Here is a 26495-nt window from a genome sequence, read left to right as displayed (position 1 = left end):
CTTGGCCTTCCAAAGTGCTGGGATTGGGCCAGGCGCGGTGGCTCACACCTATAATCCCAGCACTTTGGGAGGCCGAGGCGGGCAGATTATGGGGTCAAGGGATTGAGACCATCCTGGCCAACATGGTGAAACCCCATGTCTACTAAAAATAGAAAAATTAGCCAGGCGTGGTGGCGCACACCTGTAGTCCCAGCTACTTGGGAGGCTGAGGCAGGAGAATCGCTTGAACCTGGGAGATGGAGGTTGCAGTAAGCTGAGATCGTGCCACTGCACTTTAGCCTGGTGACAGAGCGAGACTCCATCTCAAAAAAATAAAATAAAATAACAAAGTGCTGGGATTACAGGCATGAGCCATTGCACCATTGCACTCCAGCCTGGGGAACAAGACTGAAACAGTCTCAAAAAAAAAACCAAAAAACAAAAAACAAAATTAGCCAGGCATGCTGGCGGGTGCCTGTAGTCCCAGCTGCTTGGGAGGCTGAGACATGAGAATAGCTTGAACCTGGGAGGCAGAGGTTGCAGTGAGTTGAGATTGTGCCACTGCACTCCAGCCTGGGCGACAGAGCAAGACTCCGTCTCAAAAAAAAAAAAACAACATTGATAATGCCCCTACAAAGTAGGTACTATTATTTTCCTCATTTGATAGGTGAGAAAACAGAAAAGTGGTTATGTAACCTATCCAAGGACATTTGGATTTATGTGACAGTTTTATGTGACAGAAGAAGGGTTTAAATGTAAGCATCTGGACTCCAGAAGTCACCCTCTTACTGCTGTGCTGTAATGCAGTAGTCCTCAGCCTTTATGGCACTAGGGACCAGTTTCATGGAAGGCAATTTTTCCATAGATGGCAGGGTGGTGGGATGGTTTTAAGATGATTCAAATACATAACATTCATCGTTAGATTCTCATACCAGTCCGTGGCCCGGGGGTTGCAGACCCCTGCTCTAATGCCTCTCCCAGTGTCCAAATGCACATTTATCCTTTCATTCAGCAAACACATGTGTTAAGCATTGTTCCAGGCACAGGAGAACAAGACAGACAAGGTCCCTGTCCTCATAACGTGTATATTACAGTAGGAGAGACAGCAAATGAACATGTGAGCAAATGAACAAACAAATGTATTCAGAGAGAGAAGGATATAAAGAATTAAACAGAGTAACATCACGTAGAGGCCCAAGGTGGGGCATCTTTACAAAGTGTGGTCAGAGAAGACCTTGCTGAGGAGGTGGCATTAGTGCTGAGACCTGAAGGAGAGGAGGGTAGAGGAAGAGCATCCAGAGGGAGGAGTCAAAGCAAAAGCGGGAACAAGGATGCTGTGTTCAAGGAGCAGAAAGATGGCCAGCGTGGCTGGTCCATGTGAGTGCAAGGCCATAGTGGGGGATGGGGGCCACATCAGTGCAGGGTTCTGTCAGGCAGAGTTCAGATATTGTTCTACATATCACGGGAAGGCACTGCCAGGTCTTAGGCAGGGAGTGACATGGCATCATGCATTTCCATGGCTTGAGTAAGCCTCAGACCACGGTCAGGAGACCCCAAAGAGTTTGTGCCTGGTTCAGGGTAATAGACCATCCCCCAAGGCTAGGTCTCTGTGGGGTGTGCATGTCAAGGAGGGAGACTTGTATGTGAGGCAGCACCCTCAAGTACAGCTCATGCTGTTAGCAGCAGCATGCAGTGGCGGTTGTGTAGAAGAGAACAAAACACCAGAACTGTAGTGCAGCTCAGGAATCCTTAACCTTATGTGGCTCTCTGTGGGTTCTAAGTCTCCCTTCAGAAATCCTGTTTCAGTGTTGCCACCTTTCCTAGCCATGAGCCTAAGCTTCAGATGCACAACTTTTCTTCTGCACATCAGAAACAGGTTTGCCTTCTTCCTTTCAAGATGGGTGGGTGTGGTTGGTTTTCTCCTCCATGTAAACAGGCAGCAGCAGAAGTGGTCCTGACCCAGATGCCCTGACAGGTTTTCCTGGTGTGATTTTGGAAGGTGATTTGCACATCATGCCTCACATTGTCTCCTTCCACAGCATTTCACCATCCAGGGCACATTTGGAACATTTGGAAGTCATGTGAAAAGAGCAAATAGCTTGGTCGTCTCTAAGCAATGATGATGGTGATTTATCAATTCATTAAAGCATTGTCATTCCATGCATGCTGCATTGTAACCCCTTCCGTCACGCGGAATACTCCGACAAAGTGGTGCAGGTGGAAGGTGGCCTAGCAAGTGAGCGAGAGAGCAAGAAAGAGAGAGAGAAAGGAAACCAGGAAACTCTCCAGAGGCTGCTGCGTGGGGTACGGGCATTTTCTTTCTGCACTTACCTGGCAGGATTAGTTATACTTTCTACCAACAAAAATGAACCTATTAAGGTAGAAAATAAAATTTCCCCACCCCTAAGATGCCTTACTTGCTTATTTGTTGGGGATCTAGGTCAGTGAAAGTAGATGAGATGAGAGAAATCATCTAAGAAAATGAACCTCAAGGGGATAAAAATGTGACAGTCTGAGCAAGAGGGTAATTAGACAGATGAACAGACCAACCAACAGGGCTAGTCTGTTTCTCACAGCACCATCTCCAGATACGGTGGGAACTCTTTAATGCAGATCTTACCTGCTTTGTACAGTGGATATATTTCTAACCACTTTAAGGTGATTAAATTTTTGTAAACCAAAAAAAACCACAATACTTTAAAGAGTTTTTATTCAAAGAAATAGTTGGTAGAGATAATTTTTGTAAACAAATAGCTATCAGATTTTATGTTAATTTAGCCCGGCATCTGTATTGGAAGAAAGATACTGTTGTTGAAGGTGAATTCCGCATGCAGTCCTGTCAATTGGGAATCTATTTGGAAACATATTTTCAAGCTTTGTGTTTCATCCTGTCTTCTTTTCCTAAAGATCTTTAGAAGTGCTGCACACAGTGAACCTCCTTAATCATGTATTTTCTCGCAACCTTTCTTTGTCTTAGAACCACAGAAGGTTAGAGCTGGGATCACAGGAGGTTAGAACTGGGGAACCTTAGAAGCCACGAGTCTAATTCTTTTCTAACAGCTGAATAAACTAAGGCCCAGATGTCTGAGCTTATTTTGTTTATTTTCCCAAACCGTCTCCAAAAATGTTTATGGACATTGAAGAAGATTGTATTGCAATGCAATTCCTTGACAAGTCATTTCTCCCTGTACCTGTCACCAGCCATGTGGGATGAGACAGCACATCGTCATTGAGTATTCTTTATTCCATTGCTAGCCTGCCAGACACTCTTATGCTGCTGCTTTCTAGGTTTCCCAACCCACTGATTATTTTGCATTTTGGATGATTTCTCCCCCAGCTGCCTTCATTTGCATTTTTCCGAAATCAAATCTCATTGTGATAATTTCTATTCATATTTCTAACCTCTTTAGATCCATCTGTGTTATTCCTCTTTCCTCAATGATGTCTGCAGCACCTCCTAATTTAGTACAAATCAGAAATGTTATTTACAAAATGTGTAAGCCTTGTTCCCAGACATTAATGAAGATATGAAATGAAACAGATCTAACAGACACAGTGAGGCCTTCTGTTAGTGGCCTCTTCCCCACCCCCTTATTAGATATTGAATTGTTTTTCATCATTGGTCCTTGTTTATCAAAGTTCAGGCTTTTCAATCATCCTGTTCCAATTCCCATTAATGCCAGCCAGCGCTCTCGTCACGGGATTATCTCAGGAATGCTGCCTCAATGCTTTATCAAGCTCCAAAAATACAATGTCTACAGGAGTCATTGAATAAGCAATTTTAATTAATGATAATATTTATTGAGTTTCAGATGCCAAATGGAGATTTCTAGCTTTGCTTTTAAAAACTCTTTCAGAAGGCAGAAGCATTTGATTATTTTTACCTTATTCCATTTGAATCTTTCATTGCTTTTCATGTAAATCTGCTGTTTAATTACCATTACGTTTAAAAGTGCATAAGCCACTGTGTGCTTGTGAGGAACATAAGTAAAATCTAAGAAGTGGCCCTTGGATGAGGAGCTTACAATCTGATAGAGCTGGCTAGACTTGTGTGTAATAAGGACTCTTATAAAAAGACAACGTGGAGTTAAATTGCTCAAAAGTGTCACACTGACTCTTAGGGCTGCAGAAATTTGAATATGGGCTAGGATCATTGGACAAAGCCTACTGCAGAAGGGGAGATTTGAGCTTCACATGAAAAGGATTTGTCTAGGCAAAGAAGAGGAGGAGGGTAGGGAAAACATCTGAGCAAAGATAGGGAGAGAGGAATGATTAGAACATACTGTATAAGGTCGCAGCATAATTAGAAAATCACCCAGATTGAAGAAGTAAGCTGACAGGGTATAGTGTGTTACAAATCTGGCTACCTGTGTGACATCTCTTATTGGATGTCTTAACTTAGGCTTCTCAAACTCAGCATGCCCCAAATCAAAGTTGTGACTCTTCCTTCTCCCTGAAACTGTTCTTCTGTTCTTCTAGCTTTCCCACCAGAAGTCTGGGTATCATCCATGATTTCTCCATTTCCCTAATTATCCCTCACCAATTTTTAAGCCAATCCCTTCAGTTCTATCACAAAATTACATCTTGAATCTGCACACTTCTCATTTTTACCACCTTTTAGTTCAAGATCAACTTTTTTCCTAGGCTACTGCAAAAGCCTCCTGAACTGGTCTTCTAATTCAATGCTTGCCCCTCTCTATATTGTACCCAGAGAGAGCTTATTGGAAATTAAACGACTCTCCAGTTAAATAAATAAATAAATAAATATTTCAGTGGCTTAGCGTTGTATTTGGAATGAAATCCAACCTCATTATTATGTTCTATGGGGCCCTGTGTGATCAGGGCCTTGCACATCAGTTCTCTGTGTCCACCCCAAGTTGGTGTACTTCAGTGTAATTCTGACATTAACCACCCAGGGTTAACATCAGATCCCACAAGTTAAAGGCTGAGTGCTCCACATGGCTGTCCCCACTTCAGACGTCTGCTGCAAGGGCTGCAGAACAGTAGTGGGGTCCCCAGGCTACCTGTACTTCTGAATGACCAGTGCTAAGTTTGGGGGTTTCCACAGTCTCCTTAGGTTTGATAATTCACTAGAACAACACGCAGAACTCAGGAAAGTCCTATACTTACGATTACAGTTAGCCCTCGAACAGAATGGGTTTGAACTGCGCAGCTTCACTTAAATGCATGGATTTTCTTCTGCCTCCGCCACCTCTGAGTCAGCAAGATCAGCCCCTCCTCCTCTCAGCCTACTCAATGCGAAGAGGACAAGGATGAAGACCTTTATGATGATCCACTTCCACTTAATGAATAGTAAATATGTTTTCTCTTCATATGATTTTCTTTTTTTTTTTCTGGATCTGCAAAGAGTTATTGATTCAAAGTTGCCACATGGTGGGGGTACAAACATTCGTCAGTCACTGTGCATGCAATTGGTGACATTTTAATTTGGAGGCAATTACCACCACAGATATCTTCTTTCATTAAAAAATAAAATAAAATTTTCAAAGCCTCTTACAGGCCAAAGGTCTAAGAACAAGATCCTCACTCAAATACTCAAGAGTTTTCCTGAGGAAAACTCAGGAGGTGGAAACAGCTTTGAACATTTTCCCACTGGCCACAGCAAATAATGCTAAAGTCATAGAGCTTTGGCACTGACAGCGTCAACATCTGCACAGGAAGTGGCCCTTCCGCCCAGCAGAAGGGAATATGATGCCCGTTGGGGCCGCGGGCAAGCATCTGAGAACTCCAGGGCCTGGAGTCAGCACAGCGCTGCTAAGCACGGTGTGGGCTTGTGTTAAACTGAAAAGGTGGGGAGTGGGGATTTGGAGTGACTAGTGGTTCCCACCACAGTCAGAGGCAGCAGACTCAGAACTGTGGGACCCAACATGCCTGGGTGGACAGTGTACAGAGGACAGTGGCAGAGGCGCCTGCAGCTAGGCTGCTGCCCATGCTCTGGAGGTTGCCTCGGACCCAAGAGCCCAGGACAGCAGTAGCAGAGTGTGAGATGGGCCATCCCAGCAGCCAGATCCTGCATAGGGTGCCATGCACCCTGCCCTCCACATTCCCTCTTGTGGCTGGAGGCTGCCTCTGTGTCCTGGACGATGGGCATCAAAGCTGTGTCCGGCTGGTGTGTGCAATATCCAGAGTAAAAGGACTCTTCCCAAATGGAGTCCTCTTCAGGGAGGTGGCAGGGCTGTGTCTATACAGCCTCTGCCCTCAGCCCCCTCGGCTTTCCCATGCACCCAGGAGGACCTCTGTGTCTGTCTGGGGGACCCCAGAGAACCAGAGGCTCTGGCTGGAACACCCCTGAGCTTGCTCTGGACAATGCCCAGCCAGGCTCAGACATGGGCTTGCCTCTCACCCCAGGGGTGTTCCAACACAGAGCCCCTTAGAACATAATAATGAGGTTGGATTTCATTCCAAATATAATGCTAAGCCACTGATTTATTTATTTATTTATTTATTTTGCTGGAGAGTAATTTCCAATAAGCTCTCTCTGGCTACAATATAGAGAGGGGCAAGCATTGAATCAGGAAGACCAGTTCAGGATGCTTTTGCAGTAGCCTAGAAAAAAGTTGATCTTGAACTAGAAAAGGTGGTAAAAATGAGAAGTGTGCAGATTCAAGATATAATTTAGTGGTAGAACTGAAGGGATTGGCTTAAAGATTGGTGAGGGATAATTAGGGAAATGGGGACACGCAACGAGAGATGTCACACCAGCATCTCCCAGGAAGAGGCCAGCCTAGAAGCTAGGCATCCAGACCCCACTGCTGGGCAAGGTCAAAGGCACCGGAGCCGAGTATCAGGAGGCACTCATTCTGCAGACCCTTGAGATGCCAACTCTGGCCAGAAAACCCAGAGCACAGGTGCCACTGCATCCCTACAATCGGGAGCAGAGCAAACCCAGCCCTGCCCTCTGTACCCACCCCACTGGTTAGAAGAGGCCACCCCCATCCAACCAGCGTGTCTGATCAGGGTCACACTGAGTCCAAAGTCTCTGCTCCCAGGACTTGCAGGGTCTCCTGATACCCGGTCTCCTCCTCGCTTCCCCAGCCCCAGCCTCAAGTCTTGCCTGGATCCCCCTGGCACGTGGATCCTACTTATCCCCAGCTTCAGCCTCTCCCCCAGGGAAGCCAGCTTGTGGACCAAGGCAGACCTGAGAGGGTGGGGCCAGGACTTGAATAAGATTGGAGAAGGTTCCTGAGGGCCGCTGTTCCTCAGTGGACTGGAGTTTGCCTTCTGGTGTGTTTATGAACACATCTCAGGTTCAGGCTGGGTGGTTTTTGAGAGGAAGTGGGAAAAGACATTTGCCTTTTCCATCACCTTAAAATCACTGGAGACCCAGCCCTTGAGTGTGAAATGCACTGTGCCCCCCCCCCCCCAGCAGTGGTGAGCCAAGTGTCGGCCTGGCTGCCCTGAGAGCCCCACGCAGCCGCTGATGGAGAACCCGACACGGGACACCGCCTCTCCACTTGGGCTGCGATGCCTGCTCCCCACGTAGGGAGAACAGGCACCAGCTGGCAGTCGCACATCTTTTTCCTCCCCGGCCAGCTCAGAAGTGCTTTGGCCGTGGTGGGGTGTGTTGTGTGGGGCGCTGGCTTCTCAGGGTGGTGGGTGAAGGGCACCCCCGCCCCAGGATGGCCAGGTCCACCAGCACCTGCAGCAGGTGCAGACTAAGAACTGCATGGGCAGCTCTCAGCAGGAAGTAGGTGGTCCTGAGGGCACTGCCTTTGTCCTCATGAGTGCTCTGGATGCTCATGTCCTCAGGACCCATGGCTGTGGTTGCAGTAGAGCTGGGGCAGGTCCATCATGGCCTCGGTCAGCATGGCCAGGAAGCCCAGAGTCTCCACAAACAGGCCCCAATCGATGGACGGGTACTGATCTAACCTACCATGCCGGCAAAGGCCAAGACACACTCCACATAGCCCAGGAAACTGCTCCAGTGCCAGGAGTGGTGAAGATCCAAGAATTTTATGCTCAGCTCCTTTGCCATGTAGATCTCAGGGCAGAGTTTCACCATCAGCAACATGGACAACATGATTATGCTCTGCTACAAGACAGGTGACTCAAAATGCCTTCCAAGCCAGAAGAATGTCTATAAAATATCAGCCACCAGTAGCACCAGACACACATAGATAGAGAAGCCATCGGCATTCTGAGTCCTCTGGATGTGACTGCACTGCAGGATCTACAGGACCACCCCTCCAAAGACCATGGCCCCAGCTTCCCTTTAGGAAACCGGCTGGTGCAAGGGCATCAGAAGCCAATCTAGGTCTCCGCTTCTATCCGGAACATTTGTGTTGCCCTGTTGGCCAGCCGACGCCTACCTCTCTAATCACATGGCTGGCCTTTCTGGTGATCTGCTCCCATCCTGAGGCTATCTAGGGGCCCATGAAAGTCACCTCTAGGATAAGAGTTGTGGAATTTCCTATCAGGAAATTCCAAGGGTTTTTAAACCTCTGTGCCAAGAACCAGGCACAAAGACCGGATATATTCTTTATTATAGCATAATGTGTCTTAGACCTCATCTCATACCAGGCTTGTCCTAGCACCATGCTACCTACACAGTGGCCTTTTCTTAGTTCCTCGATTGTTACAAGTCCTTCCCTCTACCTGAGACAATTCCCCTCTCCCTCCCGCACTTCCACCTCCAACTCCTCTCAACCTGAAGATGACCCAGTTAAGAATGGCCTTGCTGGCCAGGCGCAGTGGCTCACAGCTGGAATCCCAGCACTTGGGGAGGCCGAGGCAGATGGATCACCTGAGGTCAGGAGTTGGAGACCAGCCTGGCCAACATGATGAAACCCCGTCTCTACTAAAAATACAAAAATTAGCTGGGTGTGGTGGTGAGTGCCTGTAATCCCAGCTACTCAGGAGGCTGAGGCAGGAAAATCACTTGAACCTGGGAGGCGGAGGTTGCAGTGAGCCAAGATCGCACCACTGCACTCCAGCCTGGATGACAAGAGTGAGACTCCATCTCAAAAACAAAACAAACAACAAAAAAACAAATGGCTTTGCCTATATTAAGGTCCTCCTTTGTTCAGCTCCTTTATTGGCTTCACAGCTCTAATCCCAGTCTAAAATTATTTCGCTTATGTTGACTTCATTTACTTTATGTTTAGTATTTGTCTCCTCCATAAACTATAAACTCTTTGAGGACACAGCCTCAATTGTCCTGTTTGTTCTTTATCTTCTAATGTGTACCAGTCAGTAAATATCAGTCAAATTAAAGGATAAAATATGGGAAAGATAAGAATGAGTTCAGCCAAAGAAACCCGTCTGATTTTCAAGAAGAAGAAAAGTTTAGATTTTATAAGAAAAGTAATACACAGAGATTGTCAAATAATAAGCAAAAGAATGATAGATTTTGGGGAGTATGAATGGAAAGAGGATGTTAACAGTGTGCCGAATGTATTGTGGAGAGGAAAATTACTATAAGTGGGAGGCAGTTAGAAGGTTATTACAGCATCCAAGTAAATTGATAAAAGCCTGAACAAGGGTGGTAGAGTAGAAATGGAGTGGAAGGGGAAAAGCTGAGATTATAAAGAAGAGTGCCCATGAAATTTTTGTTTTTAGCTTTCACTTTTATTTTGAAATAATTTTTTCAGTTCTTTTGAAACTTAGAGAAAAGTTGTAAAAAATCACGAGCTTGTGTATAGCCTTCACCTAGATTCACCAACTCTTAGAGTACTGCTCATTTGCCCATGAAATTTTTGTTTTTTGCTTTCACTTTTATTTTGAAATAATTTTTTCAGGTCTTTTATTTTGAAACTTAGAGAAAAGTTGCAGAAAATCATGAGCTTGGGTATAGCCTTCACCTAGATTCACCAACTCTTAGAGTACTGCTCATTTGCTTTATTCCCTTGCTCTTTCCTCTGTACGTGCATGTGCATTCTTACTGTTCTTTTTTTATGAATCATTTGGGAGTAAGTTGTAGACATCATGCCCCTTTATTCCCAAATACCTCAGTGTGTATTTCCTAATAACAAAAGACACTTTCACATAGACAGAATACACTTAGCAAAGTCAGGGATTTAATGTTGATACAATGCTGTATCCAGGATTCTATAATAGTTCAGGGTCCAGTTGAGGATTATGCATTACAATGAGTTATAATGTCTCTTTAGATTCCATTCATCTGGAATAGTTCCTTGTTTTTTTAATTTTATGCCATCAATATTTTTGAAATGTACTGGCCAATTAAGTTGTAGAATGTTCCTCCATTTGGGTTTGCTCATGTTACTTCATAATTAGGCTCAAACTCTGCATTTTTGGTGGGAGTACTACATTAGCATTCTTATGTCCTCCTCAGCATCGAAAAAGAGGCACATGACATCACTTTGTCACATTATTGGAGGTATGAACTTTGATCATTTGGTTAAGGTGGCATCTGCTAAGTTTCTCCACTGTAAGATTGCTATTTTTATTTTGTAATTATTGAATTAATTTATGCAAAGATTATGAGCCTATATGAATATTTTATCTTCATCAAACTTTTACCCAACAGTTTTAGCAAACATTGGGGATTCTTGCCTGAATCAGTTATTGCCACGACAGCTGCAAAATGGTGATTTTGTAACTCTATTATTTCTTCTACATTTGTCAATTGGTATTTTACTGTAAAGAAAAGTGTTTGCTTTTTCCAACGTATTTATAGCCCATGGACTCTTTTTTGATTACATGGATTATAATCCATTACTGTCATTATTCATTTTAATGACCAAATTACCCCAGTTTGTTCAGTGGGAGGCACTACAAATGCCTCTTTCTTTTAGTATTTAGAAAAAACTCTTTCTTTTTAGTATGGTGTCTTGCTGTGTTGCCCAGGCTGGTCTTGAACTCCTCAGCCTCCTGAGTAGCTGGGATCACAGATGCACACCACCACATGTGGCTCCTCTGTCATTTCGACATGTCCCATCATTTTTTAAGCACTTCCTTTCCAGCACAACAAAATATACTGAGCTCCCCGTGTACTTTTCCTACCCCAGTCCTGGCACCAGCCATTTCTCCACAGTCCTGATTCCTTTTAGTGGAGAATGGTATTTTAAAAACAAGTTGTGGGAACTAAATATGTTCATTGCTATTGGGTTGTCATTGTTTTCTAGGCCCTTTCTTCCCCTTCAATTTTTAACTCATGGAGTAAAAGAGATCTAGTTCAGGAGACTAGAATAATGGTCACATCACTGACCAAAAACCCTCCAAAGCCCAAATTGAAAAGATTTCCAGAAGACCAACTTATTTGCCAAGATGACTGTCTATGCCATTTTAAAAGTGTATGTTAAATATGTGGTTTTTTAAAAGTGAAAAGTCTTATTTGAATACATTCTCATTAAGAGATTTAAACAAAAGAGTAATAGAAGAAAATATGAAACATTTCTTTCCTTTTTTTCAAACTTTTAGTTTTATTGGCACTTTTTATACTAAGGTTGACTTTTCAACACTTACCCAGCTTCTAAGACCTATGTAGACCGAGTGCCACATGAAGGCAAGGCAGCAGGTGGCAACTTGTCCTCTCAAAGCCACAATTTGCCAGGTGGTGTGGACTGCTGCCAGGCCACTCTCGGGGACTTTCTGGGATATTCTTACAGATTAGCCTATTATCTGGAGCGAAATAAGTACTGACCCAGTATCAACAATGGGGAAAGCACCCAACATTATTTTTCACTGTTTGAATTGGCGTCTGAACTGGAGGAGATTAAGTTTAGACCCCAGAGACAGAGATAAAGTCTATTTCTAGTGAGCCTTACGGTTTCTAAGGAGTGGAGCCACCAGTATCTTTTTCTATTTGACCCTCTTGAAAGAACAGCTCCTTTCCCAGAAAGGATGCCATTCAGACACACACACACCACATGCACGCACACGCACATGCACATGTACATGCACACATGCACACACATATTTTCTACTTTAAAACCTGCCTGTTCAAGCTGACATGTTGACATGTTGGTCCTGGTTTCTTTTTCACTACTGACTGGAAACAAAGATGTGTTATGAATACAAGCGGAATTCCCTTTGGCTATGTTTTGAGACTGCTTGGGAAGTTTTTTGTTCTGGAACTTTAAACAGCCACAAAATTGAATTAACGGACAGAAAAACCATCTTGGTGTCTGGTTGGGAGCAAGCGTCTTTTTCCAGCTAGGCTAGGGGAAAACCAATCAATGATTCTGGTTTCAGATCTGCTGAATGGGACAAGCTAAATGCTGTTTACATTTAGCCTTCATCTTGCTAACCAGTGGGAATTATGTGGGCCTTAAAAGACAGTGTCCTCTGTTGCCATTTAGATGACTAGATTGAAGAATTTATTTTGAACATAAAAGGAAGCTGGGGAGTAGTTCTGAAGGAGCAGGTTGCTTCATACCTCTTTTCGGCGGACTCTTGAGATTGATGACCTTTGCTCAAGTCCCAGATAACACTCAAGGGCGGCGCATGGGAGAAAAATCACCTCGTGATCAATTTCAGTTTCTACAGTTTCAGTGGAGACCCCACTTAGGGGCGTTATCAATGATGGATAGTGAAGTAATGGAGGCACAAAATACAGAATGGGTTCAAGCGAGGGCACTGCCACACCACTTGAAGTGTGATTGGTTGATTAGTTGCTAACGAGAATAAAGATAGAAGAAAGGGTGACATAAAGTGTATTAACAGACTGGATTGCCAGATGAATCTTACTGCTTCATTGAGCAGAAGCTGGGTTGTTTTCATTCAGGAATATAGAAATGTTTTCAAAAATAACTTGTTTCTCCTGTATTACAAACGAATAATCTGTTTATTATAAAAATTTACAAAACACAGACAAAATAAAAAAGAGTCACCCACAGTCCCAATTCCTAGAGAGAACCACTGCAGTTTGGCTAAGATACTTCTTTTGTTTTTCCCATGCTTAAACTTATATTTTTTATTAAAAATGGATTCATAGTGTTTTGAGAAGTACTTTTCTTTTCTTTCTTTCTTTCTCTTTCTTTCTTTCTTTTCTTTTCTTTCTTTCTTTCTTTTCTTTCTTTCTTTTTTTTTTTTTTTTTTTTTTTGGAACAAGGTCTTACTCTGTTGCCCAGGCTGGAGTGCAGTGACACAATCTCAGCTCCCTGCAACCTAAGCCTCCCAGGTTCAAGCGATTCTCCTGCCTCAGCCACCCAAGTAGCTGGAATTACAGGTGCCCACCACCACGCCCAGCTAATTTTTGTACCTTTAGTAGAGACAGGGTTTCACCATATTGGCCAGGCTGGTCTCAAACTCCTGATCTCAAGTGATCCTCCTGCCTTGGCCTCCCAAAGTGCTAGGATTACAGGCGTGAGCCACCCCGCCCGGCCAAGAAGTACTTTTCTTTTAACTACTTTTACCTTCATCTTTCTAGGTCAATACTACAATAGCCTTTTTTTGTTAATTAGTTTTAAATACAACACTAATAGAATTTTTTAAAATAATTTCAGAGTATAGGATCAAGCATAAAAGTATTTCTCCTCATTCCTACCTCTCATTTTCACTCCCATGAGGTAACACTAAGACTTTTTCTCTTACTATTTCTTTCATGTATATATAAGCTTTTATTGTATGTGTATACACGCACAAGTAGTATTTAATTAATTTATCACAAAATATTTAATCAAATCCTGTTATGGGGAAATGCAGGGTCTTTCCAAGTTTTTATTGCAATTAGCATCCTTGTGGTTAAATCTCTGCACACAACCATGATTTCCTTAAGATAAATTCCAGAAAATGAATTGTTAGATTAAAAGATATGCACAGTTTTAGGGTTTTTGATATGTAGTGCTCATTTGCCCTTCACAAACTTTCTGCCCATTTCACATTCTCACCAGTAGGCAGTGTTGAATTCTTAATTCTTCAAACTTTTAAATTTGAAGTATAATGCACACATTGAAAAGCGTACAAGTGGCTGGGTGCAGTGGCTCATGCCTGTAATGCCAGCACTTTGGGAGACTGAAGCAGGAGGATCCCTTGAGCCCAGAAGTTTGAGACCAGCCTGGGTAACATAGTGAGACCCCATCTCACTACAATAATAATAATAATAATAATAATAATAATAATAATAATATTAGCTGGGCATATGGGCATGTGCCTGTGGTCCCAGCTACTGGGGAGGCTGAGATGGGAGAATCGCTTGAGCCCAGGTAGTTGAGGCTGTAGTGAGCCATAATCACACCACTGCACTCCAGCCTGGGTGACAGAGATAGACCCTGTCTCAAAAAAAAAAAAAAAAAAAAGTGCGTAAGCCATGAGTTAGACTTGCACTGCTCAATGTGGTAGTCACTAGCTATGTGTGGCTACCGAGTACTTGAAATGCGGCTAGCCCCTGGAGGTGTGCTACAAGTGAAAAATTTCTAAGACTTGGTACAGGAAAAAAATAATGTACCGCATCTCAATAATTTTTATACTGATTATACATTGAAATGATAATATTTGGGTATGTTACACTAAGTAAAATATATTATTAAAATTAATTTTACTTGTTTCTTTTCACTTTTTTTGTTTTTAGTTTTTGTTTTTTTTTTGAGACAGAGTCTTGCTCTGTCACCCAGGCTGGAGTGCAGTGGTGTGATCTCAGCTCACTGCAATGTCTGCCTTCCAGGTTCAGATGATTCTCATGCCTCAGCCTCCTGAGTAGCTGGGACTACAGGTGCCTGCAACCACGCCCGGCTAATTTTTGTATTTTTAGTAGAGATGGGGTTTCACTGTGTTGGCCAGGCTGGTCTTGAACTCCTGTCCTCAGGTGGTTCGCCCACCTCGGCCTCTCAAAGTGCTGGGATTACAGGCATGAGCCACCGCGCCCAGCCTCTTTTCACCTTTTATTTTATTAATTTTTTCTGTAACCCAAGTTCAATCAAGGGTCATTTCACTTTTTAAATGTGGCTACTAAGAAAATATTAGTTATATTATGTGGCTTGAGTCATATTTCTATTGCAAAGTAGGACTATAGTATGGCGTCTCTGATAATGAAGCCTACCACCTCAGCTGTACACTCCGGATTTGTTCTGTTCCTACTCCTCTCTTGCTCGCCCACCTACCTGTGCCTCATTTATGCCCAGTGTTCTCAGAACTAATGTAGCTCCCTTCAGTATTCCAATTTTTGATCAGGAATAATCAATTAACATGTGGTGAGAGTGCACTTTTGATGGATTGCAGAGTAAGACTGTGATCTACTGGAACCTACAATTCAGTATAAACTCTAAGTTGCAAATTTAATACAATAATTTGGTAATTGATTTGTTTGAATGTTTAAGTATTTAAGCTTCAGGAATTACTGCTGAGTTCAACATCATGTCCCTACCAGAATATGTATGTGGAACATGAACAGACAGATTACCCATACTTGACAGTCAGTTCATGATGGACATTTGTCATCTCTGTATGCCTCAATATTGTTTTTGTTTTCTGTGCAGCAAAGGTGATGGAGTGGCACACATAGTTTTAGACAAGAGCTATCAGCACCATGCAAACACTAAGAGGAAGAGAGAGTATCAGGATACCGCTGGGGGTATGGCTTCCAGTACAGTTGATCTCCATTCACTCCCCGCCTCCCGAGGTTGAGATGGTTGGGCCATCTCTCCCTCCTCATTAATCCTCAGCTTTCCCCTCTTCTTGTTGCTAAAGCACATACTGACTATACCAAAATGAGCTCTAGGTACCCATACCTTTTCAACACAGATGCTATTCACAGGTAGGTTCTTTCCCCTACCCACCCACTCCCAATCACTCCAGAGCAGACAAAAGTGCAGGTAAGTAGGGAAGAAAGGTGATTGATTGGGTGAACATATAAATCTTGCTCCCTTTCTGCTCTGTTGTTGATGCACATCTTGTTCTTTAATTTCTTTTTTTTTAATTTATTTATTACCAAGTTCCCAAGAACTAGATAACACATCTTATTCTTTGAGTCACTTTTTCACTGGACTCAGCTTTACATTTGAATACGAAACAATAACGAAGGATTAAAAAATACATCTTAAAGTATTTTTGGCTTCATTATGTGCTTGATTATTTGGAATGTGCTTCATTCCACTATTATACTTGCTTCATTCCACTATTGCAGTCAGGTGGCGTCTGTTGGAAAGGTATCCAGGTAAAAGGAATGAAAATGAATATCTCTGTTTGAACTTGTCTTCATCATCATGGGTCTTTTCGTTGTTGTATTATAATTAATTTTGTGAGAATAATGTTTCTAGCTATTTGAAACTCTTCACTTAGAGTTTCTACAAGATTGCATGGCATTGAATTAAACAGCCATGTATGAGTTCATTATCACATTGCCATAAATAACTACCTGAGACTAGGTAATTTATAAAGAAAAGAGGTTTAATTGACTCACAGTTCCACATGGCTGGGGAGGGCTCAGGAAACTTCCAATCATGGTGGAAGGTGAAGGAGAAGCAAGCTATGTCTTACTATGGTGGAGCAAGAGAGAGAGCGAAGGGGAAACTGCCACACACTTTTAAACCATCAGATCTCGTGAGAACTCACTCAATATCATGAGAACAGCATGGAGGAAACTGACCCTATGATCAAATCACCTCCCACCGGGTCCCTCCCTCAACACATGGGGATTACAGTTACAGATGAGATTTGGGTGGGGACACAGTGCCAAACCATATCAAGCCAATATAACCTTTTAACAAGATGAACGAAAATTTTCTATAAAAGACCCCTCCCTGCAACATTTGGAGAATAAGGGAAATATTTTGTTGATAGAAATGTGAACTGAGAACCAAGGAAGTGCCATCTTTGTTCTATTATGTTTTGATTTGTTGGATGAACTTGTATAAATATCCTCTAAGCTTTAATTTTGCCATCTGTGAATGGGGGACAGAGTGTTCTTTCTATGTCATGTTCACATGGGCACTACAATAAAAGCAATAAACTAATGCAAAAGGAAGAACTTATTTCTTAGACCACAGCCGTCTTGATTGACATTTGAAATTATTTTACAGCTCCAAATTCTGTGATTCTAAATAATAAAATGTTTTCACTCTGTCCAACCACCATGTTTAAATACACTGTAAAATCTAAGGACCTCTTTCATATTACAGTAAGCAAGGCTATAATTTTTGATGTACATAAACTGCCATGCTCCTGTTTTCTCTCTTTATATTCAAAGCTGAACATATGCTTGTGGGAACTTTCTACCTCCTCTTTCTGTCCCCCAAAACCCAAGGATTAGGTGGATTTTTAAAATTTTTGACCAGCCTGGCCAACGTGGTAAAATCCCATCTCCACTAAAAATAGAAAAATTAGCTGGATTTGTTGGCGCACGCTTATAATCCCAGCTATTCGGGAGGCTGAGACAGGAGAATTGCATGAACCCAGGAGGCGGCGGTTTCACGGACCAAAGATCACACCACTGTACTCCAGCCTGGGCGACAGAGCAAGAGTCCGTCTCAAAAAGAAAAACAAAAAATTAGCTGGGCATGGTGGCATACACCTGTAGTCCCAGCTACTTGGGAGGCTGAGGTGGGAGGATCACTTGAGCCCAGACGGTCAAGGCTACAGGGAGCTATGTGATTGCACCACTGTACTCTAGCCTGGGCAACAGAGCAAGACTGTCTCAAAAAACAAACAAACAAAAACAAAACAATTTCTTCCCTTCTCATCAGAAGGATGAAGCCAATCTCTATGAAATGGTAGACTCCTAATGAGAACATTACCCAGTATTGAATATTATGGTATAAAATATTATTACTATTGTCATAAACAGAAAAGGCTAATGTAATATAATACTTAAATTTATTTTTATTTTCAGATTTTCCTATCAAAAGCACTACTTCCCAATTTAATTCATCTTCTCAAAGTTTTGAAAGCATCATCAGATTTAAAAAAAAATTAGTGTAAAAAAAATGTCTGTAGATCTCACTGACCCATTGCTATAGCTAAGGTCTCATTATTTGTAACAGTGAATGCCATCAATTCTTGCCCCTGATAGCTCAGCCCCTGACACCCTCCCCTGTCTCCCATTACGAGAGGTCCAATAGGGTGTGCTCCCCACATGCACTGAGCCCCACTTCAGCTCTGTGGGCTGGGCAGACTCTGCTGGACTCTGCTGCCTGACCTTCTAGGGGCACCAGAGTCTATCTCAGGGCTCCAGTGAGTGCTTCCCTGCTCCTCAGCCACTGCTGCCTCTCCACTTGGTGGATTGCCAATACACCAGGTTCCCAAGGAGCCAAAGTTGTCCCCCCTCCGTTTCTGTTACACTCTGTTAGAGCAGTCCTAAAATGATGCCACTGGTGCCTTGGTATTTTGCAGAGATTTGGGGAAGTAGCCATTTGGGTTTTTTTAATCTACTGGCTTCCTGATGTCTGTGAGTCACACATGAAGAACACCAAAGTGAGGAGAGAGGCAGAGACATCTGGGCCAAGAATCGGCACCATTCCTACTCAGGACTGCTCCTCTTTTATGACAACCAAGATTTCATCCTAAGAACATCTCTCCCTCATTTTGTTTAACTTTTAAGTTCAGAGGTACATGTGCAGGTTAGTCACATAGGTAAACGTGTCATGGGGGTGTGTTGTACAGATTATTTCATCACCCAGGTATTACACCTAGTACCCATTGGATATTTTTCTTGATCTTCTGCCTCCTCCCACCCTCCACCCTTGATAGCCCCAGTATGTTTTTTTCCCCTATGTGTCCATGTGTTCTCATCATTTAGCTCCTACTTGTGAGGACAGTGGTATTTGGATTTCTGTTCCTGCATTAGTTTGCTAAGGATAATGACCCCCAGCTCCATCCATGTGCCTGCAAAGATCTGAACAGAACCACCGTTCAACCCAACAATCCCATTACTGGGTATATGCCTGAAGGAACATAAATCATTCTATTATAAAAACACAGGCACATGTATGTTCACTGCAGCACTATTCACAATAGCAACATGGAATCATTCTAAGTGTCCATCAGTGATAGACTGGATAAAGAAAATGTGGTATGTTTACACCATGGAATACTGTGCAGCCATAAAAAAGATCTCCCTTTTCTTGACATAAATGATCTAGGAGACTTCAGTCACCCCCACCAGAGCTTTCCTTCAGGTCTCTGCGCTAATTCACCCAACAAGCCTGAACTTCCTGCAGTGAGTATGTCCCACACATAAGCTGAGATCCCTGCTAAGTGAAGATTTACTCTTGTTCTGATGAAAACCACTCCAGACCACAGGGGATTGAACTTGAGGTTGAGGGACTGTGGGTTGAAGACAGGAGGAATGTGAAACCAGCAGTGAGGACTGGTGGGGGAGGGGAGGCTGGGAAGCTTCCCAGGAGGACGCTCGGCGGTGCGGTTCCTCTCTTTACTCAGGCTCTCATTCTCTCTGCAGAATGACATCTTCGAGTGGTCCAGGGACCACCGAGCCCACCACAAGTACTCAGAGACGGATGCTGACCCCCACAATGCCCGCCGGGGCTTCTTCTTCTCCCATATTGGGTGGCTGTTTGTGCGCAAGCATCGAGATGTTATTGAGAAGGGGAGAAAGCTTGACGTCACTGACCTGCTTGCTGATCCTGTTGTCCGGATCCAGAGAAAGTAAGTGAATGGGCACGACAGAGAGCTGTCCCTCAGGGGCCAAGACATAGAAACAGCACAATGAGGTGGACTCAAAACCCCATAGCATTCTTCTCAAGCATTTGCCCTAACAATTTTGCCATATTTATAAGATTTATCTCTATTTATTAATTTCCTTTTGCTCATTAAATTTTGCCCATTGGCACATTTGTTTTGATTTATAAGTTTCGTTTGTAATGGATTTCCTTTAAGCCCAGTGTCATTATCTTCAAACTAATCTTGCGTGGCTGATTTCATGGAATCTGTTTCTGTGTTTCCCCACTGCCCCATTCATGATTCTCTGGAGTAGCAGAAGGGGGACTTGCTTCATTTTAGTGACACACTTGACTCTACTTGACTCCAAAAGGACTGAACTCTCTCCAGGTATCCTACTCTGTCCTGAAATTCTCTTGTAGTGAAACCTCTGCCCTGCCCATCACTCATGGAAACGTTACACTAGTAGGTTTCTGTGCAGAGAAAATGAGACCATTCAACAGAGGGCCTCAAAGCACTCATATGCCCTGATGGTGTCGGCTGAGCATACCCATTCGGCCAGCATTTGCAGGATGAAACTGCTTTCTACAAGCAGATGAAGAAAGAGTGCCTATAATTGTGCTGGCAAGTAGAGAGCGACCTTTGTTCTTGGGTTGGTCTGGGTCTGCAAAATTTGGCTATGATGAGATTGTAGCACCTAAAGCAATAGATTTATGTGCAAAGATGGGCAACATATGGACCATGCTCTAATTAGAGCCTTGAGACAACATGTTGAATAAGTGGTTACTAGTGACCATCTCCACTGATGGGTAGGAGTCATCTGAGGACTTACCTAAACAGAATCTCCTTTTCAGACTGAAAATGGACATGGAGGCTATGCCTTTGTTCAACACAATAATCTTTGCATGAAAGGAAGGATGGCTTAGGACTGTGTTCTTTCCCCCCAAAGCCTCTCCTTTTACGCTGCGGGGAGCTGTAGAGCATAGTGAGAAACTGGCAGACCGTGGAGACAGACTGCTGGAATCAAAGTCTCTGACTCCTCCACTTACTAGCAAATGAATTAACCACTCTAAGTCTCAGCTTCATCTATAAAATGGGAGTAACAGTAATACCTATCTCCTACAGCTTTTACGAAGATATTTTTAAAATGTATGGAAAATGCCTGGCACATAGTAAGAGCTTTGTGAATGTCAGCCATTGTTATTATTACACAGGCAGTTGATAGACTAGAGAATTCTCTGTGTTTCCATCACTGCTTTCTGTTGGTTTCACTGTAGGGTTTTCTCTGTACATCTCAATACAGCTCTTTTAGGTGAAAACACCCGGTATCAATTCAGTTCTTTTAGGTGAAAATACCCAGTATCAAGTTTTATAGCAGAAAATAACAAGGTGTTTTCTTTCTTTCTTTCCTTTTTTTTTTTTTTTTTTTTTTGGAGATGGAGTCTCGCTCTGTCGCCCAGGCTGCAGTGCAGTGGTGTGATCTGCAACCTCTGCCTCCTGAGCTCAAGCGATTCTCCTGCTGCAGGCTCCCAAGTAGCTGGGACTACAGGCACGCACCACCACGCCCGGCTAATTTTTGTATTTTTTAGTAGAGACAGGGTTTCACCATATTGGCCAGGCTGGTCTTGAACTCCTGACCTCAAGTGATCCACCCTCCTCGGCCTCCCAAAGTGCTGGGATTACAGGCATGAGCCACCACGCCCAGCTGACAAGATATTTTCAATGAACAATTCAATGATTTATTGATGTTGATTTTCACTATAAGTGTAACATATTAAAGGTCATTAGAGAAAAAGCTGAAAAATTCAGAGAAGTAGAAAGAAAATCATTCACAGTCTTAACAGATAAACAGACACTATTAATATTCAGTAGTATCTCTTTCTATTTCATATATTTTGCATGATGGCAGTCATATCACATATGTAATTTTTATGTCTCACCCTTTACCTCAGATTGTATTGTAGACACCATTGTCAAAGGCTGCAGAAGATTCCATCAGTTGAGCATGTCATAGTTTATTTAACCATCACTCTGTGGTCAGCTATGTACATCATTTCCAATTCTGTGATACAAATGATGTTGCTATATAATTAGTAATGCTTTGGGACAATCAGACCTTAGATTAATTTGAAGAGCTCAGATGAGAAGGCAAAAGATTTTGTTTTATTAATGAGAAATGAGCCGGGTATAATAGTCTGAGTTTCTCTGACCATAAGAATGGAAGACTTTTTTTTCATCTTTTCTCATAAAAAAATGTTGTAATCTGATTCATTATGTGTATATTGGTGGCACATATGTCTAAAGACTATTTCTAAATGCAGGAAGAAGAACAAAGACTATTTCAGCAAGTTCCCTGAATAGTCATCTGAGAACAGCTTTCATCACCAGTCCAGTAACTAAAGGAGGCTGTGGCTATCAGAAACCATTCATTCATATCATCATGTCACATGTATCATTGAGCTCCTGCTGGGAATCAGTGCTGAGGATACAGCCTAAAATTGACCTCTCAGAACTGTAGTTTAGAACACGTTCTAAACTATAGAGGTCACCCCTAGTTGCCTGGTCTAGCCCCAGAATGATTAAGGTAGAGGAATACTGCTCTTTGAGAGTACAGGCCAAGCAGGGGAGATATGGCTCTGGATCATGTAGTTTGCATGTTAAAGGCATGCTCCTGGCTGGGCCCTTTATTATCTCTAAGAATTGCCTAGGCCCAGGAAGGCCAGGCTCTCCTCAGCCAGAAAGGCTTTTAAGATGTCAAAACATCCTAATATGTATGTGTTTGTGGAATACATCCTATGAGCAAACTAGTAAAATGTACATAGAAAGATGAAGCCAGAAGTACATGCATCTTAGATTATTCAGTGTTCTTGTGATTATACTTTACTGTTTGAAACAGCCTACAGCAGTCCTCAGATGTGTGGGTGAGCGCTGAAGTCCTGTGGTAATTATGCAGCATGGAGAACATAGAGATCCGTAATCCCAAATAAGGCTTAGAATCACTGAACTAAATGAAGCAAGTTTCCAACATACACAGAGGCAGTCAACTGTTCAGATATTTTCATGTTCGTGAAACTGGCTTTACCGGTCCTGCCAGTTAGGCGGTGGAGAGTAGAGTCCTCACAGGAATCAAAGTCATTATATGTGGCGATATGAGCTGAAGGGGTGGATCCTGGTGTCAGGCACCGTCACAGCAGATCTCAGTTCATGCTACCCTGGGCTGAATGGAGAGCTTCCTGAGTAACAGAAAAAGGTGCCCAGCTACATTTGGGGCCCAGACTTGGGTCATTTCAGTGGCACACTTCTCGTGGGCTGAATCTCCACCTGCTCCTGTATGATTTTCCTAGAGGAACAGTCCCTATTCCAGTTGGAGGCAATCAGAATTCATAGCCGACTCCACCACATTCCCAGGGTGCAATGTTTGTGCAGATCAATCAGCTAAGTGCCTCTTGGAGAGTTTACTCAAACAGGTGATAGAGACTGAGGATTTAGAGACTCCTCCTTCAGTCCACTCAGGACACTAACACGGATATTGCAGTTGATTGATAAACTTTTGCTGAGCCATTCTAATAACAACTTACTAAAGAAAAGCTTGGCAGAGAGTCAGGCTTAATCAGCTTTCCATTGTACAGTCTCATGGAAGAGAGAAGGTAGGAGCAGGAAAACAACACATTTCAAGCTATACTTCCAGACCCTAAAAGATAATCTTACGAAGGCTGTCATAACAAGTAGTTAACTGGACTAAACCACATTTTGCTGCACTGTCAATGTGTAAATTGTGTAAAGGCAGCCGTTAGGAGGTGCAAGGGAGAGAAGCCAGTGGTATTGCCTTGGCAACTAGGGCCCCTGTCCTAGGTCTTATGACTTAAAGGGCCACACTTCTCTCCACAAAGTGAGGAGATCACAGGGCCAAAGGAACATGACACCTGCCTAAATCTTCCTTGACTTCTGGGCCATGCCCTGGATTCCTAGGGTCCTAGATTCCTCCCTAAATGCTCTGAGCTCTCTTCTAGAACCTATAGCAGCCTCCTCCTGGGATCTGTCCTCCCAACAGGAAATACATAGAGCCTAGGCCTGAAGAGTGGCCAAGGGGCAGTGTTAGCACAGGGACTTAAGCTTTAAAGTGTGAGCTCAGATATCCACCTAATGGGACAGAGCAAAAGGGGAAAAGGAAAAGGGATGAACCACAGGCTAGGGACTTCCACCTGTACTCCTAGCCTGAAACCTGCAAATGTTGGGGTGAACCTATCAGTGAGCCATTCATAAGGTTGAGCGTGGATCCATCAAGAATTGTGTTTGGCTTAAACGAGACAAAAGGTTATTTCTCTTATATATAAAAAAATTCTGGAGACAGGCAGTCCAGGGAGGACATGGGAGCACTGCAGGGTCAGTAGAGAACTGGGATTCCTTTATCGTTCTGCTCTACCATCCTTAGCAGGGGACTTTCATTCTCAGTGTCATTTCATGGTGCAAACTGATCACTAAAGCTCCAACCAGAAGGGGAATCAGGGAGGCCGAAGGGAGCACATTGCTGAGTTGAGTCAGTCGCCTTTAAGGAGTCTTCCTAGAAGATACAATCTATTCACTTGTCTCTCATTGACCATATCTGTACCCAAGGGAAACAGGGAAATGTATTCTGTTGGTTAATGCGTTGGACTCTTGAATAAAATCTTGGTTTTGTTTCTAAGGAAGGAAGGGTGAATAGATATGGGGTAAACAATTAGCAGTCTCTGCCATAGCCACACAGTTTTTCTGCCTTAAGCAGAGCGATTTGTCATCTCATATTCCTTAGTCTTATTTTTTGTGAACCAAGTGGGTAGCCTCTCTGTCTCCATTAATGAACAGAAACTGGAATCTCAAATCATCTTTCTCAGATGACAAAATGAAGATAAAATCCAGAGACTGTTTCTCTTAATGCTTTGCTTATTCCATTGAGTCCCATTTTAGGGAAGACATTCCTCTAGAGGTTACATGTAAACGCTGTCATGCATTTTTAAAGTAGCCAGGGAGGATGCTAGTCCAGACACATAAAAACAGGGTCCTTGCCTCATTGCCATGGTGATGAGATAAACTGAAAGAAAATGGATGGAATGGTTCAAAAGAGCAAATCAGTTCTGTTATGGTGCCTTGGGAAGAGATCAAAATGTATAAATATTGCCATTCCAGGAAGAAAGGCACTCAAACATCTAGAATATTTTTGAGGCCTGTTTCACCTCAATTCATCCCCTAGTCTGTTATCTCTAGTCTTCTCTCCCACCTCCCAAGAATGAGCATCACACCTCTCAGTGATACCCTCTTTTTTGTTGTTTTTAAAGGCTCATTATTTTAAAGAGCAGTTTTAGGTTCAATTTAGCAAAATTGCGAGGCAGGTCCAGAGATACCCCATGTACCTCCTGCCCATACACATGCATAGCCTCTCCCATTATCAGCATTCCTTACCAGAGTGAGTATTTGTTACATTTGTTGAACCTACATTGACACCTCACTGTCACCCAAAGTCCATGGTTTCCATCAGGATTCACTGTTGGTGTTGTATAGTCCATGGGTTTGGACAAATGTATAATGACAAATGTATTCACTATTGTAGTATCATACAGAGTATTTTCACTGCCTAAAAATCCTCTGTTCTCTGTCTGTTCATCGCTCCCTTCCCCCAAGCCCTGACAACCACTGATCTTTCCACTATCTCTATAGTTTTGTTTTTTCCAGAATGTTGTATAGTTAGAATCATACTGTATGTAGCCTTTTCAGATTGGCTTCTTTCACTTAGCAATATGTATTTGTGCTTCCTCCATGTCTTTTCATGACTTCATAGCTCATTTCTTTTTCGTGCTGAATAATGACCAAAATGTGGTCTAGATCTATTGAAGTTTATTTATCCATTCACCCAGTGGAGGACATCTTGGTTGCTTCCCAGTTTGGTAATAATAAAGCTACAGTAAACATCCATGTGCAGGTTTTTGTGTGCACATAAGTTTTCAACTCCTTTGGGTAAATACCAAGGAGCACAATTGTGGGATTGTACAGTCAGAATATTTTTAGTTTTGTAAGAAACAGCCAAACTGTCTTCCAAAGTGGCTGTATCGTTTTGTATTCCCAACAGCAATGAATGAGAATTTCTGTTGCTCCAAAACCTTGCCAACATTTGTTGTCTGTGTTCTGGATTTTGGCCATTCTAACTAATATGTAGTGGTATCTCAATGTTGTTTTAGTTTGTATTTCCCTGATGACATAAGCTTATTGTTCCATCTATATATTTTCTTTAGTAAGATGTTTGTCAAGATCGTTGGTCTATTTTTAAATCAGGTTGCTTTCTTATTGTTAAGTGTTTGGAGTTCTTTGTATATTTTGGATAACAGTCCTTTATCAGATATGTCTTTTGCAAATATTTTATTCCTGTCTGTGGCTTGTCCTTTTATTCTCTTGACAGTATCTTTTGCAAAGTAGAAATTTTAAATTTTAATGATGTCCAGCTTATCAATTCTTTCTCTCATGAATCATGCCCTTTGATGTCATATATAAATTGTCAAACCCAGAGTCATCTACATTTTCTATGTTATCTTTTAGAAGTTTTGTAGTTTTGTGTTTTACATTTAGAATTGTGATCCATTTTGAGTCACTTTTTGTGAGGTGTGTGAAATCTGTGTCTGAATTCATTTTTTTGCATGCAAATGTCCAGTTGTTCCAGCATAATTTGTTAAAAAGACTACCTTTTCTCCATTGTATTCCCTTTGTTCCTTTGTCAAAGATCAGTTGACTATATTTATGTGGGTCTATTCTAGGCTTTCTGTTATGATTCATTGATCAATTAGTCTGTTCTTGTGCCAGTACCACACTGTCTTGATTACTTTAGCTTTATAGTAAGTCCTGAAGTCAAGTAGTGTCACTCTTCCAACTTTGTTCTTCTCCTTCAATATTGTGTTGGCTATTCTGAGTCTTTTGCCTCCACGTGTAAACCTTGCAATCAGTTTGCCAATATCTACAAA

General features: G+C 42.6%; 1 protein-coding gene across 2 annotated transcripts in view; it reads left to right on the top strand.

The window, feature by feature from the left end:
* The window catches only part of SCD5 (stearoyl-CoA desaturase 5), a 169523-nt gene that overhangs the window by 98855 nt on the left and 44173 nt on the right, over positions 1-26495 (top strand). For both annotated transcript variants that reach the window (XM_054485933.2, XM_054485934.2), the window contains exon 3: positions 19295-19500. In XM_054485933.2, coding sequence (XP_054341908.1) covers positions 19295-19500 — 206 coding nt within the window. The remainder of the gene's footprint in view (positions 1-19294; positions 19501-26495) is intronic.

This window comes from Pongo pygmaeus, chromosome 3, assembly GCF_028885625.2.
Source record: "Pongo pygmaeus isolate AG05252 chromosome 3, NHGRI_mPonPyg2-v2.0_pri, whole genome shotgun sequence".
Classification (NCBI taxonomy): Eukaryota; Metazoa; Chordata; class Mammalia; order Primates; family Hominidae; genus Pongo; species Pongo pygmaeus.
The sequence above is the reverse complement of the archived record's forward strand: the minus strand, read 5'-3'. Positions and strand labels throughout refer to the sequence as shown.